The sequence below is a fragment of the Balaenoptera borealis genome (genome assembly GCF_965194805.1).
Source record: "Balaenoptera borealis genome assembly, chromosome: 13".
In the NCBI taxonomy this organism is placed as follows: domain Eukaryota; kingdom Metazoa; phylum Chordata; class Mammalia; order Artiodactyla; family Balaenopteridae; genus Balaenoptera; species Balaenoptera borealis.
The window spans coordinates 6,428,964-6,448,205 of NC_138870.1; the positions used below are offsets into that span (position 1 = coordinate 6,428,964).

General features: G+C 51.9%; 1 protein-coding gene and 1 long non-coding RNA gene across 4 annotated transcripts in view; one reads left to right on the top strand and one right to left on the bottom strand.

Annotated features, from left to right (window-relative positions):
• LOC309609022 overlaps window positions 1-19,242 on the top strand; it is a 447,877-nt gene that overhangs the window by 339,290 nt on the left and 89,345 nt on the right. The window lies entirely within an intron of this gene.
• The window catches only part of VWF (von Willebrand factor), a 202,589-nt gene that overhangs the window by 39,507 nt on the left and 143,840 nt on the right, over window positions 1-19,242 (bottom strand). For 2 of the 3 annotated variants that reach the window (XM_082349753.1, XM_082349752.1), the window contains 12 exons: window positions 17,579-17,713; window positions 14,598-14,744; window positions 12,275-12,415; window positions 12,019-12,132; window positions 10,025-10,181; window positions 9,268-9,426; window positions 8,473-8,608; window positions 5,786-7,164; window positions 3,936-4,052; window positions 3,716-3,856; window positions 3,284-3,427; window positions 369-533 (listed from right to left, as the gene is read on the bottom strand). In XM_082349753.1, the coding sequence (XP_082205879.1) occupies window positions 369-533; window positions 3,284-3,427; window positions 3,716-3,856; window positions 3,936-4,052; window positions 5,786-7,164; window positions 8,473-8,608; window positions 9,268-9,426; window positions 10,025-10,181; window positions 12,019-12,132; window positions 12,275-12,415; window positions 14,598-14,744; window positions 17,579-17,713 (2,935 nt within the window). The remainder of the gene's footprint in view (window positions 1-368; window positions 534-3,283; window positions 3,428-3,715; window positions 3,857-3,935; window positions 4,053-5,785; window positions 7,165-8,472; window positions 8,609-9,267; window positions 9,427-10,024; window positions 10,182-12,018; window positions 12,133-12,274; window positions 12,416-14,597; window positions 14,745-17,578; window positions 17,714-19,242) is intronic. The other variant, XM_082349754.1, reaches the window with a different exon arrangement.

Consider the following 19,242-nt stretch of genomic DNA (forward strand, 5'->3'; position numbering starts at 1 on the left):
TCCCTGTTGCTTTTCTAAAGCCCTTTATACCCATGCTGACGGTGAGTGCAGGGCACGGGAAAGAGGTGCATGATCTAAGGATGTTGGAGTTCCCTGCCTCTGTCTTCCATTTCTTTGTCCAAGAGCCCTGTGCTCAAGTTAGCATGGACAGTAAGGATGGAAGGAGGTCTATACTCAGAGAACTTTCTGGTAACCCCTTGGAGGTTTGTCTTATGACCTTCCACGAACAGAAACTTATAGGCCCCGGCCTATAAAACAAACTTACTTCAAGGCCAAATCTTGTATATGAGAACCTCTGAGTCTCTAGATGGGTTTGGTTGCTTTTGTTTCTGTTTTGAGGGGGATAAGAAAAACATCCCAAGACTCACCAGAGCACAGCTTGTGGAGGAAGGAGTTGCCCAGGGAGACCATGGTGGGGAGGTCTTCGATCCGCTGGAGCTGCACCATGTTGGAGCTGGCCCCTGGGCCCGCCAAAATCCTCAGCTGGGCCAAGTCATACCCATCTCCAATTCCAATGGGGAACACCGCCACTCCTAGGGTTACAGAGGAGCAAGAGAGTGTCTGTGTCAACCTCTGGTCAGGTGGGCTCAAAATGCGCTGGCCTGAAGCTACACCCAACGTGTGCATAGAGCCTCATGTTTTCCAAACTGGCCACTCACACCGACCCTGTGAGGAGGGCATTCAGTCAATCAACAAACGTTAGTGAGCTCCTGCTCTGTGTCAGGTACTATTCTAAGCAGTGAGGATACTGTAAACCAAGCAGATCAAGTCCTGACCTCATGGAGCTTACACTGGGGAGAGACAGACAACACACACACAAGTAAGTAAATATCTAGTATTTCAGACCTGGATAAGTGCTTAGGAAAAAACAAAATGGGGTAAGGAGGATAAGAGTTACAAGGGTAGGGGTGAGGGTTATTGTTTCATACAGGATGGTTGGAGATGTGTGCAGTGAAAAGATGAAGGACGGAAGGAGCCAAGAGGACATCCCGAGCACAGAGACAGTGAGTGCAAAGGCCCTGGGGCAGAAAATTGACTGCATAGTCCAGGGAGGCCGGAGCAGAGAAAGCGGGAGAGGGACACAGATCATGCAGAGCTTCAGAGGCCACGGGAAGGACTTAACATGTTCTCTGAATGAAATGGGAGCCAGCCGAGACTTGAGAGCAGAGGAGTGACATGGGTGAGCTGACTTCAAAGTTTAAAGGGTCACTACAGCTGCTCTACTGATTATGAACTTCATGGGGCAAGGATGGAAGCTGGTAGAAAGCTGTTCCAGGTAGAAAGCTATTACAATAATCCAGGTGAGAGATGATGGGGTCTTGAACTAGGAGACAGTGGTGGAGGTGGTATGCAGGTGATATGGCGTGGTGGGATTCTCAGTGTATTTTGAAGACGGAACTATAGTTTGTTGATGGATTGGATGGAAGTATGAGAGAAAAAGAGGAATTAAGGACCCTGAGGCTTTTGATCTGAGCAACTGGAAGGATGGAACTGCCATTTTTCTAAGATGGGATAGACTGTAAGAAGAGGAGATTTGGATATGAAAGTCAGTAATTCAGTTTATGCTGAGTTGCCTTTTAGAACATCTAGATGGAGATGTTCTAATTCCTAATCCAGACCGGAGATAGGAATTCTTAAGTCAATCGTGCATAAATGTATCTAGACGAATGACATAGAATGAGACCACCCAGGAAGTGAGTGTAAGAAGAGAAGAGAAAATGTCAGTCACAGGGCTTAGCCCGGGGTACGTGCATCTACAGGTGAGAAACAGGCTTTGAATGGTTCAGTGATGTGCCCTGGATCACGTCTGTTTCCTCCAGACCACAGCTGCTTCCTTTCTCGATGAAAGTCTTTCTTTGGATTCTTGATACTAAAGGAGAAAAGTCTCCATCATAAAATTACCCCAATTAGTTCTCCAGAAAGTTCTAGGTATTTGCAGTTTGCTTAAGATTAGAGCTGATTTTCTGCTAGCAGCTTTTCAGCTTTTCTAAGCTGGTTGTATCACCCCAACATACATCCTTTCCCTTTCAGGGTCCTTTTCCCTAAAATAACAGGTTTCATAAAAAGGTCACATTCATTCATTTAACAAACGTTAAATGGCCACCTATTTTGTGCATCATGCATAGACGATACAAAAATAAGCAAGATTTCGCCCATGCCTTCACAGAATCCCTAGTTTGTGCAAGAAACAGATACATAACATAAAAACAATGTGGTTTGCACATTTTGAGTAGTTCCAATGGTACAGAAAAGGGAGTGAACAACTCTCGGGAAGACATCAGAGGAAAGACAGAGCGGGGTTTTGAAAGATGAGCCACTCTCCAGGTGGCATGGGAAGGTGTCACGTCATCCCACTCGCGCCCAGCCCCCCGCCAGCGCGACACTGCCGGCCCCGGCTCATGTGCTGTTGCCGTTCACAGCACAAGCTCTCATAAGGCACCGAGGCTCGGGCACACCTGCATCCGTCCCCTTCCTAAAGCAGCAGCCTTGGTCTCCTGTCCGTCCTGCACCCCCAAGCCCCTTAGGCTGGTACTGGACAGGGGCTCAGAATACAGGAAGGTCTCCGATGGCTCTCAAAGCCCCAAAATGAATCACTCTAGCCTCAGAGTGGAGAGAGGCTAAGGACACCACAGGCGCGGGGGTATGACCCAGCCCTGAACACAGAGGGAATATTTGGAGAAGTTAAAAGTTACAGTCAAGGGTTTCTCTGGTGGTGCAGTGGTTAAGAATCCGCCTGCCAATGCAGGGGACACTGGTTCGATCCCTGGTCTGGGAAGATCCCACATGCCGTGGGGCAACTAAGCCCGTGCGCCACAACTACTGAGCCTGCGCTCTAGAGCCCTCGAGCCACAACTACTGAGCCTGCGTGTCACAACTACTGAAGCCCGCGCACCTAGAGCCCATGCTCTGCAACAAGAGAAGCCACCGCAGTGAGAAGCCCGAGCACCGCAACAAAGAGTAGCCCCCGCTCGCCGCAACTAGAGAAAGCCCGTGCACAGCAACAAAGACACAACGCAGCCATACATAAATAAGAAAATAAGTAAAATACATTTATAAAAAAAAAAGTTACAGTTGAAAGCATGCAGACAAATGAAGGATAAACACACATTTATTACTGCTTGGTTTCCAAATAACACAGGGATTGGGCAATTTCCCGCTGTTTGAAACCAGGCCACATGTGGGTATCAAGTATTCAAAATCAGCCAGGACGTCAGAAAGTAACCACCGCCCACTCTGAACCCGCTAGCAGTTTGCGGGCGCAGGGCTGCACCCCGACACTTACGGTTGGATCTGGCGGCAGCGGCGGCCGCGTCCACTGAGTCCGTGGAAGTGCCCATGACCAGGATGACCACCGCCTTCGAGGCTTCGGGCCTGGCACCGTGGACTTGGGATGTGACATAGCGCACCGCAAAGCCCAACGCGTCCCCTGGAATAGAGAACGGGCCACACAGTCAGTCCTGATGCGGGGAAGGTGGGTCTGAGGCCGGCTGAGCATCCTGTCTCCAGGGGGAGCCTTAGGTCATCGAAACGGAGTAACTCAGAGACTCAGAGAGTCTCACATACAAGTGAGACCGGGAAGAGCATCTTGGCCCTTGGTTTACAGGAAAGAAAACGAAGGCCAAGGAGCAAAGTGGCCGGCCGGGGTTACTCGGTCACTTATGCGAAGAACTGGGACGAGACGCGGCCCCTGCACCCCAGCCCGCGAGCGCGTTACCGATTTGGCTGGGGCCTCCCTCCTGCTGCATGAGGTCCACGAGGCTCAGTAAGTGGGTCTTCTCCAGGGGCACGGTCCACGGCACGTCGATGGTGGTGATGCTTCCGTACTGGAGCACCGACACCTGGGTGAGCTGCGGGCCTGACGGGAGAGCAAGCACAGAAGTCACGCTCTGGGTCAGGAGGAGCCCCTGAAAGGCCCCTCCGGGCGCCTCACTCACCTATATTGGCTTTTGAGATGAAAGCCTTGGCAAAATTCTTCATTTCGTCAAAGTAAGAAGCTGGAAAGCTGGAGGAGCCGTCCAGGAGGAGGACCACATCCAGGGGCTGGCGGCAGTCTGCAAAGAGAGCAGAGGGGAGCAACCAGGGGTATGGGGGACCGGCACCAGGCCCCTGCAGCAGACACACACTCAACGGGTGTGCAGGGCGCTGCCGACCACGCGGCGCCACAAAGGGGAGGCGTGTCCCCCAGTTCTGCACCTCGGCAGCTGGCGCCAGGCAGCAGGGAAGGGGGCCGTGAGTCCCCGGGGTTTGGAGGCATTGGGGAGACTCCAGCTCCACCCAAAGGCAGCTTAAATGCTACAGATGGAAGCAAGAGGCATCCTCTCCCTCCATTTCAGGGGCTGCAACTCTTCTAGAACTGAGTGAAATACTGCAGCAGAAAACAGGCAGATGACAAAAGGAAACAGGGCAGCACATCCCTGGAAGGTGGGCTTGTGTGTCCTCAGGTCTCACAGGGCACGCAAGGAGCTAGGAGGTGATCCGATTAAAAATGCCTAAAGTGGGCTTCCCTGGTGGCGCAGTGGTTGAGAATCTGCCTGCCAATGCAGGGGACACGGGTTCGAGCCCTGGTCTGGGAAGATCCCACATGCCGCGGAGCAACTGGGCCCGTGAGCCACAACTACTGAGCCTGCGCGTCTGGAGCCTGTGCTCCGCAACGAGAGAGGCCGCGATAGTGAGAGGCCCGCGCACCGCGATGAAGAGCGGCCCCCGCTCGCCACAACTAGAGAAAGCCCTCGCGCAGGAACAAAGACCCAACACAGCAATAAATAATAAATAAATAAATAAATAAAAATTTAAAAAAAAAAAAAAAAAAGCCTAAAGCTCATGTTAATGTTTGGGAACAGGGTCACGATCGCAGTGAGGAAACAAACTCTGGCCCAAACACTGTGCTGAGATTTGATGATGCTATTACTGAAACAGCACGAGAATTTAGATAAATCTGTGGCTCTGATTAAAACAAAAACAAATAAACAAAGGCACAGATAACAAGTGTGGGCATCAAGAGACGGTAAAAGAAGGCTAGTGATTCTGGGGTGGTCCCAACCACACCAAATAAAGATGTTGAAGAGCTAGGAATTGATGTCTCGTTAGTATCAGTTAAGAAGGTAATAATAACAGCAGTGGAGTCAAGTCATTTTTGAGCACTTGCTGAGTACTGGGTACTGCTGTAAACATTTTACAAGTACTGTTATTACCACCATTTTACAGATGAGGAGACTGATGGACACAGAGGTACTTGCCCAAAACTACCCCAAAATTATTACCAAAATAACTGCCAAAAATTACCCAGCTAGTAGGTGCCAGAGGTGAGATTCAAACTAAGGCAGCCCGGCTCCAGAATCTACTGGACTTCCTGGCCTTGCCCCGAAGAATGTCAGGTGCTGAGAAAAATTTTATCCACCCAGTGTGGTAAAAAAGCTGATAGTCACCAAATTTAACAGGTTACCTCCAAGGCAGGGAGAGGAATTGGGTGGGGATGAGGCCATATGGTAAAGTAGGACTTGTATTTTTTTTTACTCCATATCCTGGTTTTGCTTAAATTTTAATAATAAGCTTGCATTACCTTTGAATTTTCAAACTCAGACAATAAGAAAAGATCCTTCCCCCCAAAAAAGATCACAGGTGCTGTTCCCTGCCCGGGAGGTGAGGAAACGCAGACACTCAGAAGGCAGGGGTCTGACCGAAGGCACAGAGCAGGGAAGCCAGATCTGAACCTGAGAATCGCGTCTCCACCAAGGCTGCCCCCAGCGCCCCCAAGTCCTCGCCCCCATGCGAGGCGCCCGCCTACCTGGGATGGGGGTGAGGGTGGGGAGAGGCGGCCCCTCTCTGGAGCAGCACCTCTGCAGCACCAGATCAGGAGCCTCTCGGGGGAGCGTCTCGAAGTCCTTGATGAAGATGGGGGCCTGGGGCCAGCCGATCTTCTCCAGCTCCTGCACGTCCACGCGCGGTCCCACTCCGATGGGCACCACCTGGATGTCTCCGGGCATCCGCCTGATCTCATCTGAGGCCGGGCTCCCCGTGACCATGTAGACCAGGTTGGGCGCCTGCTCCCGGTCCCCCTGGCTGGCCGAGAAGCTGTGCTCCGACAGGTACTGCAGGGCCAGCCCGGTGTTGGTCCGGTTGCCACCCCGGTAGCGGATCTCCCGCAGCCGCTGCAGGACGTCCTCCTTGGACTGCCCCTCTCTGAAGGAGTGCTCCACGGTCACCACGTACGAGTACTGCAGCACCGTGACGTGGACACCGTCCCGGGCCACGTCCATCTGCCGGATCACCTCCTCCAAGAACTCTGTGCTCTTGTTGAAGTTGGCCTCGCCCACGTTGTCCGACCCTTCCAGGAGGAATGCCACATCCAGGACCACGGAGGTCCTCCTGGGCGCCAGCGTCGACGTCCCCGGGAGCTCCGGCGCCACGGTGACCTGGGCCGTGAGCGGGCGCTGCGTGAGGGCCGGCGCTTCGGGGGCGAGGTCGCAGAGGTAGCTGATGATCTCGTCCCTCTGCTGCTCCAGCTCCTCCACACTGCTGAGCACAAAGGCTTTGTTCTCGGGGGCCTGCTTCTCGATGAGGCGGATCTGCCTGAGGCTGGCGTGGGGCCCGATGCCCACAGGGACCATGACGACCTTCTTCTTCTTCAGGCCCTGGACGTAGCGGACCAAGTTCCGGGCCAGCCTGGGGGGCTCCTGGCTGGCCGTGAGCAGCAGGGCCACGCGGGAGGCCTCAGGCCGGTCAATCTTGCTGAAAATCTGGAAGAGCGTGTACTTCAAGACCTCGCTGGTGGAGGCCACCTCACTGCCCGCGTACTTCACCTGCCCGGCGATGCGCCGCAGCTCCGACGGCCGCTTCCGGTCCTGCAGTGCGATGTAGGCGTGGGAGCCGTCGTGGTACTCCACCACGGCCACGCGGATGCGCTTCTGGGAGATATGCAGACGCTCCATCACGCCCACCACGAACGCCTTCAGCGTCTCGAAGTCGGCCTCAGACAGCTTGGAGGAGCCGTCCAGCAGGAAGACCAGGTCCAGAAGTTTGCTGCAGAAGAAGTCGTGCAGGGGCGGCTCCGGCGTGTCCTCCACGTACGGGGTGGTGAAGCCGACCGGGCCTTCTGTGGGGGGCACCGCCAGGCCTCCCGGTTCCCTGCAGGCTTCACAGGTGAGGCTGACACCATCACAGTGACTGCAAGAGGGGAGAGACCGAAATGGTTCAGGAAGAACCTCTGGGCACTTCCCAGCCCACTGAACCCGAGCCCCCAAGGAACACGCCCCACTCGAGAGAGACACGATGTTTAACATAGCCCCCAAGCAGCCCCCCTACACACACACACACACACACACACACACACACACACACACACACACACACACTTCCCTTGAGTTTTGATCCCCTTCAAAGCCAAAGCTTTCACCCACCCTAGGACCTGAAAAAGAATCTTTCTTCTTTCTTAGCAATCCACACAGCCATTCAAAGTTGGTTTATTTTCAACCTATGTCTCTAGCAACATAAATATTTAATTATAGTCCAAGCCTTCTCCCAAATATCTCCAAAGGCAAATACTGCTCTAAAATGTTGATGCTGACCAGGCCTCATAAATGTTCTATCAAAGATAAATGCTTTTCAGTATTTATTACAACAGAATTTAACCTGCATGAATTCTGTACTATGTTAACATGTTGGGCCTTAAGGAATTGAGGAAAACTGGAGTAAAATCATTTCAGAGAGATGAATAAAGATTCAAAATCCCAGCTTTATCTGGCAGAATAAAGTATTGGGAGTGGTATACGGGGGTCTCCAAGATGTTAGACGGAGAAAGACAGTGACTCACTCATTCTTTCTTGCCATGGACCCACCGTTTACACCCATCATGTGCCAGGGTCTAGCTATGCTCCACGCCCAGCCCCAAGCCCCCCACACGAATTCTCACCCCACCAGGCCAAATTCCCAATCCCCTGGTCACTTCTCTCTTTCACCAGTGTCCTGGAAAGTGACAGGCTCTGCCAGACCACAGGAGAAATCAAGCTGCCTGTGGCGGAGACCCACACAGGCTAGAACCTTCTCCTTCAAGCCCGGTGGGAGCCCGGGGGCAGTGACCCGTGACTCCCAGTTACAAGAGCCGCATCCTGGGACCTTGGCCATGGACCGAGGTGTCTGTGCCCCACTGCAGAGTCAGGGGCTCCACCTCACTTCCTCCTCTGCATCCCCACCTCCAGTAAAAAAGAAATCTGACTTCCATAGATGCCTGTCCCCGGACTAGATGCCACCTCCAAGGATAAGAAGAGACCACGTCATTCCTTCAGCAAGAAGAGGTAAAAAAAACCTAAATCTCTTGAGAGATATTTCCTGGAAAAGAAATATAGCCTGTCCTCAAAGACACAGAAGCAAAGTAAGTAAGAACAGGACATTCTTCCCCAAACCGACACTTCTGAGCAGGCCCCCAGGTTAGACAGTAAGACCCATCACTTCGGACAACCAGGGGGACTGTTTTACCAAATCTGGCAGTGCTCAGGGTCCCCGGGGTTCAAGGTGATTTTCTTCCCGGGGGCTAAGCGCCGGCCGGCCACCTCGCACACAGGGCAGTCTTCAGGGTTGACGCAGGTCTGCAAAAGCTCATCCAAGATTTTCCCTGCATGAGAAGTCTCTCGTTAGGAGCCAAAGTTCCCACCTTTCCCACAAGGAAGACTCTCCTTGCGCTAAAAGGCCTGTCCCAGCTCTGCCTGCCTCCCCCAAGGGTCCCCTCACCGCTTAGGGAGCATTCTTCTTTCTGAAAAATTAGGAGGGGGTTGTTCCTTCCCCCACCTCGCCTCCTCCAAACCCCACGACAAAGCAAATCTTATCTCCAAGGGTATTTCTGCTCCTCCACTGAAGAAGATATCTGATAACTCTAGATCTGTGCTATCCAGTACTGTAGCCAGTAACCACGTGTGGCTGGTTACACTTAAATCTAAATTAAGTAACGTTCAATAAAACTGAACATTCAATTCCTCAGACACACGAGCCACATTTGAATAGAACTTTCCCAGCACTGCAGAAAGTTCTGCCAGAAAGTGCTGCTCTAGATGATACGCCCATAAACAGACCCCAGAAGCATCGCATGGGAGCTCAGCTTGACAAAAACCACAGCTGGCCTGGCTTTGGTGGAAGGACGTGGAAACAGGACCTAGGGTAGTGGGGCCGGGGACAGGGCGCCACCAGGCGAGGCCGAGAAGAAGCAGGGCAGGGGGTCAGCTTTTCTGAGAGCCATCCCAGCCCTCCACCCCTTCCCCGCGGGGGCCAGGGCCTCACCCGGAGGGCAGTGGGCGTGGCAGCCCTCCACACACTGCACGGGGCAGGCCAGCGGCTCAGGGTGCTGGCACGTGACGGGACACGCAGGCGCACAGCTGTTGTAGCGCCACTCACACTGGTACCCGTTCTCCCGCAGGTTCCGCTCCTCGCAGTTCTGGGCTGTGCAGACCCCCAAACAGGCAGGACCGTTATTAAAGCACCGGGCAACCCTGGGCAACCCCGGACAGACGGCGGGAGACCCAGACAGACAGCCCCGAGGAGGGGATGATGGTACTGGGGAACTACGGAGTCACCCACGCGAGAGGTGTCTAGGCTTTGAGAGCCCCTGAGCCAGGAACCTAGTGGTCCTGACTCCATTTTCCTTATAAAAATGATCAGCCACTTACATGCAGGAAGGAAGACGCAGCCTAAATGTCTGAGCTGCCTGACCACGATGGCAAATGTGATCGTGTCTAATCACAGACACTCTGACCACCTTCTTCTCTTCGTCACTGCTCCCTCTTCTCCATTTCCCTGAATTTCTCCCCATTACTGTTTTCAATCTCTCTCCATTACTCTCTCCCCATTACTGTCTTCAATCCCATGCCTCCTCATGCCCATGCATGTCCTAACCCCCTTCAGCCTCGGCCATCACCCCCGCGTGGGTCTCTGTCTTCTCCCCCACCAAGGTGTCCTTCCTCATCCCCCAAGGTCCCAAGGTCTAGATGCGTGAGGAGGGAGGGGCGTGTCTGGGACCACGAGGGGCAGCAGGACTCACGGCACGACGCGGCCGTCCTCCAGGCCACCACCTCGCCGTGCCGGGCACACACGTGGGCGTAGGCGGCGACGATGTCGCAGAAGCAGGCACAGTCCCCGATGGATTCGCAGGAGCAGGTGTCGTAGATGCAAGCATCCAGGTACGGCTCGGGGTCCACCTGCAAGGGAGACGCAGGTGGCCTGGGCTGCACTTGGGGACTCTGGCTCTTGGTCTGGGCGTGAATGTTCCAGTGGTCAGAGGAGGGGCAGGGTCTCCGGGCAGAAGGAAAGATGTGAGGCAATGGTCCCAAGGAGGGAATGGGTAAAAAGGCAGAAATCCTATGTGCTTATGTGGAGTCCAGCAAGAAAAGGGGAAAAAAAGCAACCCTGCCAGCCTCTCCTAGAAGAGATGTGCCTGAGAATTTTTCAGAAGAACATTCCTTTCTGTCCATCTGTCCACATACCTGCTCAGCCATCCATCCATCGCCATAAGCCACTCCCACCCTCTTGGGTGTCTGCGTGTTTTACATAAACACCACACACACACACACACACACACACACACACACACACACACACTCTTTCCTGGCCTCCACTCAGCAGAGAGACTGAGGAAACACATCAGGACCACTCACACTGTCTTGCTGAAATGCTACAGGCTAGCGTGCTGGACCGCGGCCGGCCCGGTGCTCCTGAACTCCGACCCTCAATCTCCCCGGAGGGGAAGCCCACCCTCGGTCCATGTTCAATCTCAGGAACCACCTCTCACCTTCGGCTGCCCCAGACGTGCCCTCCACACCCTTGTTCAGGGCAGTTGTGGTGAGAATGAATTCGGACATTAAGCCGGTCACTGTGCCCAACAGCCCTGGTTTCCCTGACCCTCTCACTGTCTCCGCCCTTCCAGCCCAGGTGCCTCGGGTCTCCACCAAACCAGGGGATCCTAAGTATCCTTCGGGTCCTGAGGGATTAAAAATCACTGGATGGACAGAAAGAGCTGAGATACAGGTGTTCAACCAGTGACTCCCACGAGGGAGGTACCACGGAGCAGCATGCGTGTGTACCTGGCTGTGTGTGTGCGTGTGTGTATGTACATATATACACACACATACCCACACATACACAGGTGTGCGTATATACGTTCATACAGAGATAGAGAGAAAATTGCACTGAAACTTGTTTAGGGAATTCCTCATCACCATGTGAGATAAAGACACAAAAAGAACCTGCTGTAGAGCACAGGGAACTGTACTCAATAGTCTGTAATGGCCTATATGGGAATAGAATCTAAAAAGAAAGAGTGGATATATGTATAGGTATAACTGATGCACTTTGCTGTACAGCAGAAACTAACACAGCATTGTAAATCAACTCTACTCCAATAAAAATTTTTTTTTAATAAAATAAAATAGATAACCAACAAGGACCTACTGTATAGCACAGGGAACTCTGCTCAATACTCTGTAATAATCTTAATGGGAAAAGAATTTGAAAAAGAACAGACACATGTATATGTATAACTGAATCCCTTTGCTGTACATCTGAAACACAGCATTGTTAATCAACTATATTCCAATATAAAACAAAAATTAAACAACAACAACAAAAGACACAAAAGGAAGCCATAAAATGCGGGCTCAAAATCTGGCTTTAAGACCAGAAAAGAGTTTCCGCGAGACAAGACCTGGGAACGGGGGCAGCGGCGGGGTGCCCGGGGCCAGAGACACGGTGGGGATGGGAGAAGGAAACTCCCGCTCTAACGCTGGAGACGAGATAATCTGTGGGCGACAAACCCTAAGACCGAGGCTGGAAGAGCAGCAGCATCGGAAGCCCAGAGAGCCAGGTGCCGCACAGAAGAAAAACGATCTGCCGGGCCTTGCTCTCCTCACACCCCCTCCGTTGTTCTTTCTGTGCCCCAGCCTCAAGCCAAGAGAGGGGAGCAGCTGCAGCCGATTTCTGAGGCGTCTGGAAGCACCCACAGCTAGAAGCGCCTGCCCCCAGGGGCCCCGCCGCCCTCACCAGCCTGCTGCACTCCTGGAAAATGTCGCTGGTCAGGACACTGCAGGAGGAATCCACCATCGTCTGCTTCATGACGTTGTTGTGGCAGGTGGCAGGGGATGGGTCCAGTGGCACCTGGGGAACCGGGCAGGAGTACACAGATGGACCCGGAAGAGTCAACCCGGAAGGGCCCCAAGAGGCCCTCTCCCCGAGCTCTGCCCCCGTTCACAGGCCATAGCACCCACCGCCCACGGTCCGCACCGCGACCCCGACCTACCTTCTGGGTGTCGGCGCACCGCGGGCTCACTTTCCAGGAATTCCCAAAGTCCACGGGGTCTTCCTCCACTTGGAGGCTACTGCTGGTGAGGTCGTTGTTCTGGATGCCGTCAAAATTCCCACACAGGCCACACACCCGTTCCTGGGGGACCAGTTGGGAGCGTAAGCTTTGCAAACCTCAGAGCAAACCCGCTGAGTCAGGAAAGCGAGGGTTCCAGGCAGCATGGGAGGCAGGCTCGCCTGAGGAAGAGGAGGATGGGAGGGGACAGGGAGGGAGACGCAGAAGGAGACCAGGGTGACCAGCAAAGTCTTGACCTTGCCAAGGCCTTTTCCCGGCTTCCACATTGACCTCATGTTAAGGTTAAGGAAACCAAGGTCATTCACAAAGAGAGGCGGCCCGTCCATGTCCCTTGGATGGCCAACTCGGCTGCCCGGGCCCTGGTGTCTGCAGTATAAACCATCAGCTGCCCCAGTAAGGGTCTGAGCAGAAGAGGAGCTGGTCCAGCATTACACCAATGAGAGTGTAAGAAGTCTGAGGAGGGAACGTTCTCGTCCTACTTGACCGTGGACAGGTGAGTCCCTTACCTGAACAACTGCAGCCTGTTCAGAGTAGGCTGGCCAGCACTAAATGCCACCAGGGCTGACATAATATCTTACTCAATTCCATGTTCACCTATCATGGGCTGCAGGACACAAGTCCTGACCAACTAATGAATGAATGGGTGGAAACCATCACATAAGAACCATGGACAAAACCGGAGCTATTTGGCCTGGAAAAGAAAGGATGCCATGCTCTTAGAACAAATTTGGAGCCCTGCCTCGGGACAAAGAGATGTGACTTATTCTATTTTGCTGGGAAACATGGACAAAAGGACAAAGATCTTTACATGGCCCAACAGCCCCCATGGCATGGCCCCTGCCCCGTCCCTGCCCTTGTTAACTACCAGTCACCCCAAGCCCCTCCTCTCCAGCCGCCCTGGCCTCCGTGTCCAAACACAAACGCCGTCCACCTTAGGGCCCTGGCACCTGCTACTCCATCTGACTGAATTCTCGAGTCAGGATATTTACGTGGCTCCCTCCCTCCCTTCCACAAAGACTCCACTCACACCCTTTGAGACAGGTCTCATCAGACCAACCAATCTAAAACACACAATATCCCCACTGTAATATGATCTCCACCAAGGTTGTTGTAGACAAAACCATGGTGCCCACAAAGATATCCACGTTCTCATCCCCAGAAGCGGGAATATGTTACCACACACGGTAAAAGGAACTTTGCAGGTGTGATTGCATTAAGGATCCTGAGATGGGAAGATTGTCCTGGATCATCTAGGTGGGCTCAGTGTAATCACAGGGTCTTATGAGGGGCACAGAAGTCAGAGTGAGAAATGTGATGTGACAGAGAGAAGCAGAGAGAGTGCAAGATGCTATGCTGTTGGCTTTGACGATGGAGGATGGGACCACAGCCAAGGGACGCGGGCAGCCCCAGAAGCTAGGAAAGGCAAGAAGACAGATTTTCCCCTAAAGCCACCAGAAGGAATGCAGCCCTGCCGACCAATTTTATACTTTGGACCTCCAGAACCAGAAGATAATCTATTTGCGTTGCTTTTTTAAGCCACCAACTTTGTCGTAATTTGTTATAGCAGCAATAGGAAACTGATACAAAGTTAAGCTACATATGTATGTAACTATATGTATATATGTATATATGGTTATATATAGTTCTTTCCCTGCTGTGTCCACAGTGCCTAGAACAGTTGCTGGGAAGGCCGGTCCTGCCACCAGGGCAGCCAGAGCACTTGTCACGTTCATGCCAGTTAGAGAAAGTGAAGTCCCAGCAAACCCTCGGAACCTGGGCAGATACTGCAAGCAGCTTTCCCCAGAGCAGGTGACATGCAGCTTCACCGCAAGCATCGGCCGGTGCTGGCCTGTGGCCCCGTGGGAGGCGCACCCAGAACGCTCTGCAGAGTTATAATCACATCACGCATGACCGTTTGCCTCTTGAGGTTAAGAAACCTTAAGAATAGCTCTTGCCCAATCTTTTCTTTCCTTCCTTTGTGTATATAAACCGCTTGCCTAGCAAGGCCAGTCAAGGGACTGTTTGCAGGGTCCGGGAGCCCTCCATCCTTCTCAGAGGCAGCCTGTCTCGGGAAACAGCCAAGGCGAACTCTAACACTTGAGTCTTATTTGCATCAGGAGGGAGGCCGGACTAGGTGACCACCTCCCCCTCCCCCAAGACGGCGGGCGGGGGCCGCGGGCTGCTGCTCAGGAAGCTGAAGATGCAAACAGACAGGACGAGGAGGAAGCGGAGAAGGGCCACCCACCTGGTAAGTCTGCTTCAGGAACACGGAGATACCCAGGTGGCGGTCCCAGACCACGGACAGGGCCTTGCCCAGCAGCACGGTGATGTACAGGCCGGACTCCACCACCTCAAAGTAAGTCTCATCCTTCATGGACCTCTTCACGCTCACCTGAGGGAGGACGCAGTGTGAGACCAGGACAGTGATGGTCAGGTGTAAGGCCCGGCTCCCCCCCGCCCCGCGGCCCTCCAGAGCCGCCGGTCATTTGCCCCGTTTGGCCAGAGCTGCGTCCATCTTGCCTACCTCTCTCCAAGAATCCTAGGATAAAGAGGTGGCAGCAAAATCGTAATTACGAAATTAAAAATACAATGAAACCTACTGGCAGAAGATCACCTACCACGTCATGAAAAGAATTTTTTGGACACTTGATCATTAAATACACGTGGTCCCCTAAGGAGGTTTTTAATGTGGTGATGATTTTAAGCACCTCTAGGCAACTGATTTAAAATGGACCTAGAGACTGTCATACAGAGTGAAGTAAGTCAGAAAGAGAAAAACAAATACCGTATGCTAACGCATATATATGGAATCTAGAAAAATGGTACTGATGAAACTAGGGGCAGGGCGGGAATAAAGACGCAGACGTAGAGAATGGACTTGAGGACATAGGGAGGGGGAAGGGTAAGCTGGGACGAAGTGAGAGAGTGGCAGGGACGTATATACACTACCAAATGTAAAACAGATAGCTAGTGGGAAGCAGCTGCATAGCACAGGGAGATCAGCTTGGTGCTCTGTGACCACCTAGAGGGGTGGGATAGGGAGGGTGGAAGGGAGATGCAAGAGGGAGGAGATATGGGAACATATGTATATGTATAGCTGATTCACTTTGTTATAAAGCAGAAACTAACGCACCATTGTAAAGCAATTATACTCCAATAAAGATGTTTAAAAAAATAAATGAATTAAATAAAATAAAATCCCTTATTGGCTTATTAAAAAAAAAATCCACCCCTTTATTAAAACGAGCACTAGATTCTCCCCTTTCCTCCCGTCTCCCACTCGAGTTGCCATCAGCAGGAGTCAGAGCTGAACAGGGAGACGGGGAAGCTCGGCCCTGGAAGCAGGAATCCCAGACTTCAGCCCCCAAAGGACCTGAGCCCTTGACTCCGCTGACTCGCTGCCGGTGCCGAGCCCCCCCCCCCCGCCCGTTTCACGGTACTTGGCTGACCATCTAACCCATAAGACTGAGGCTGACGCTAAGAACTTGTCACCCCTTCGCCAAGGTCTTCTCCCTGGGGACACACCACAGGGAGAGCCTCCCACTCTATGTCACCACTGTCATCTGTCCTAAGTAAAACTGTCCCTGAAATGGACATGGCTGACCCAAGTCAACAGGTCCTGCTTGCTCCACAGCTATCTTCTCTAAGGGAGGAGAATTCACCTCCCATCCCCTGGTATCAGCGGTGGGTATTTGCCAGTAGGCAGGATGTGGGCTGAGGCCACGGAACAAAATGAAGATATGGGGAAGGGGTGAGCCCAGACCCAGGTCTCCCAGGTACCGATGTGGCCAGCCCAGCACAGCTGTGCTCCAGGGACCCCTGCCGCTTCAGACGCAGGTTCCTGGGTCCCACCCAGACCTGAGCCAGGACCTCAGGGTGGACCCAAAGGCTGGTGTCTTAAACAAGGTCTCCTGGGTGGTTCTCGGGTAGACTTCTGAGAGCCACTCCATGAGCTCTTAGCACACAGGGCCTGTGTCTGTGCACTTTGAGCTCTTTAGAAAAGATTTTATCTGAAAAGAACCGAAAAACATAAAAGAAGGTAAAAATCCCCCCAAACACCATCACCTCCCAAAATATATATTTATATATGCATGTGTATATATATTTGTATGTATATACTTGTATATATATTATATGTGTATATATGTATGTATATGTGTGTATATATTTCTGCAAATAATATATGTATACAAGTGGGTACATGTGTGCATCCATTTGTATATAATATATATGTGGGTATATAATATATACTATATATGTGTGTATATGCGTGTATATATTTGTATATATATGTAAATGTGGGATATATCTGTATATTATGTACACATGTGTATATTTGTATGTATAGTATATGTGCATATATGTGTGTATATAATACATATAACTGTGGGTATATAATATACATGTATATGTGTGTATATTTGTATGTATAATATATGTGTACATGTGTGTACATTCATATATATAATACATAAAACTGTGGGTATATAATACATATGTATTTGTGTGTATACTTGTATGCATAATATATGTGTGTATACATTTGTATATATAACACATATGTGGGATTTAATATATATGTATATGTGTGTATTGTGTATAACATATTTGCATTTATAATGTATGTGTACATATGTGTGCATACATTTGTATACATTATATTTATATATATATGTGGATATATAATATATATGTATATATGTGTGTATACATTTGTATATATAATATATATATGTGGGCTATAATATATATGTATATGTGTGTATGATGTATTTGCATATATAATATACATGTATGTGTGTACATTTGTATATATAATATATATAACTGTGGGTATATAATATATATGTATATGTGTGTATGTATAATATACTCGTGTGTGTGTGTGTATATACGTATTCCTATATGAAAGTCCTCCCGCCCTCCCATCTCCCCGCGCCTCCGGAGGTCAGCCCTGGCTCTCCCGACGCTGGTGCAGATATGGTTACACACCCTTCTCCACATGTGTGTCTGCACTTCCTTCCACTAAAATGGATCATGTCATCTGTCACCATGTGCCACCTGCCCCCCTCACAGGACGAGGCAAGGTCAGAGGATACAGTGCTACCGCATCTCTCCACTGGCTGCACGACGTCCCACCCCCACACGTTCTGGACGAACACTCGGCATGTGCTCTTCATCAGCCGACGGAGGGGCGTGAGGGTGGAGGGACGAGCCCACACTCACCTCCCCATCGAACAGCTCAATCTCGCCTCCGTCCACCAGGATGGTGACGCGCTTCCTGCATTTCAGGGAGGGGTAGCTGCACCCCTCGTTCCCCACCAGGATCCGGAAGGTCCCAGGGTTACCGTCACAGTAATCCTGGGGAAAGACAGGTGTCAGGATAGAAACACTATCCCTGCTACTCCTCCCCAGATCACAGACTGGCGTCCCATCACCTCAGGCCTTTGAAGGATGTGTTCCAGGAGGTTGCCGTGTCCACGTGTGTGTGTGAGAGAGAGACAGACAGACAGAGACGGAGGACACTCACAGGTGTGTCATCCTCAGCCATTGCCTATGAACCAGGTGCCTACAGTCAGGTTGAGGGGGTGAGGGGTGGGAGGGAGAGAAGGAGGGACACAGGGAGAGGGAGCGTGGACCCGTCAGCCTACAGCTCCCCCGAGCCTGTTAGTCCAGCCTCAGCCGGGGAACCAGCACAGCCCAGCCACGCGGCACGTGGCAGCCCTAAGTTCCGGTGGAGTCCCTCTGGACTGCTGGCCCAGAACAGTATCCAGAGACTGCCGGACCCAGCAACACCAGCTGAGCTTCACCCCAGCAGGGAACAGAGCACGCGGGAGCGCTGGTCCTCGCTGGGGAATCGCATAGGAAGGAAGCAAAAGCGGACACGTTTCCGGCAAACATCTCCCATGGTGGCTATTGCTGTGATGGGATGGGAAAAAATACACCCAACACAGAAAAGCTAGGGGTGGGCCTTGTTTCTGCCACTTACTGGATAATACAGAGTAAGTCACTTACCTCTCTGACCCTCATACACACACACACACACACACACACACACACACACACACAGAGGCACACGTACAGAGACACACATTCATATACACACAAAGACACATACACACACATACATGCATACCACACACACACATATATAACACACATGCATGCACACACATAGACACATACACATACACTCACACATACATACATTCCCCACACATGATGTGCCCCTCTGTAAGATGGGATCTGCCAACTTGATGGGATTGGTGGGTTAAACGGGTTTGTCTTGGGTTAATGGGGCTGTTAGGTTAATGAGTTTGTGTTGGGTTAATAGGAATGTTAGGTTAAACGGGTTTGTGTTGGGTTAATGGGATTGTGAAAGTTAAAAGAGGGAACGAAGGTACAAGTGCTTTGTCACCAGCTGAGATTTTTCTGAAGGAGGAAGGGAGGAAAGGGAGGAGGACCCCGGACAAAGTATCAGAGAGGACAATGGCACTGGCGGTGGGGCAGGAAAAGCAGCCCCACAAGGGGCACGACTCGGAGGGGCTCCGACTGGCCCACCTGGCCAGCTTCTCCTAGGCAGGAAGAGCTGGGGCGGTAGGTCTGACCGGCCCCTCTCGTTGCACTGAAATGTCGTGTTTTCTGGGCGCTCAGATCTGAACCTGGCTGGGGAGTGGAGCCCCAGAGCTGGTGTCACCCCAGCTTTTGCTACCAAGGCTGGGAGGCAGACAGATAACAGAAAGACGGGCTTCCATAGACGACGTGTGGGAAAGCCCTAGAGGGTTCCTGGGTGTGGGTAAAAGCATTTCGCGGGGTGCAGGCCCGTCTCCCCAGCACGCCGCCCACCTCTCTGGGGCCAGCCTGGGGCGCAGGCCAGAGGCAGGGGGCTC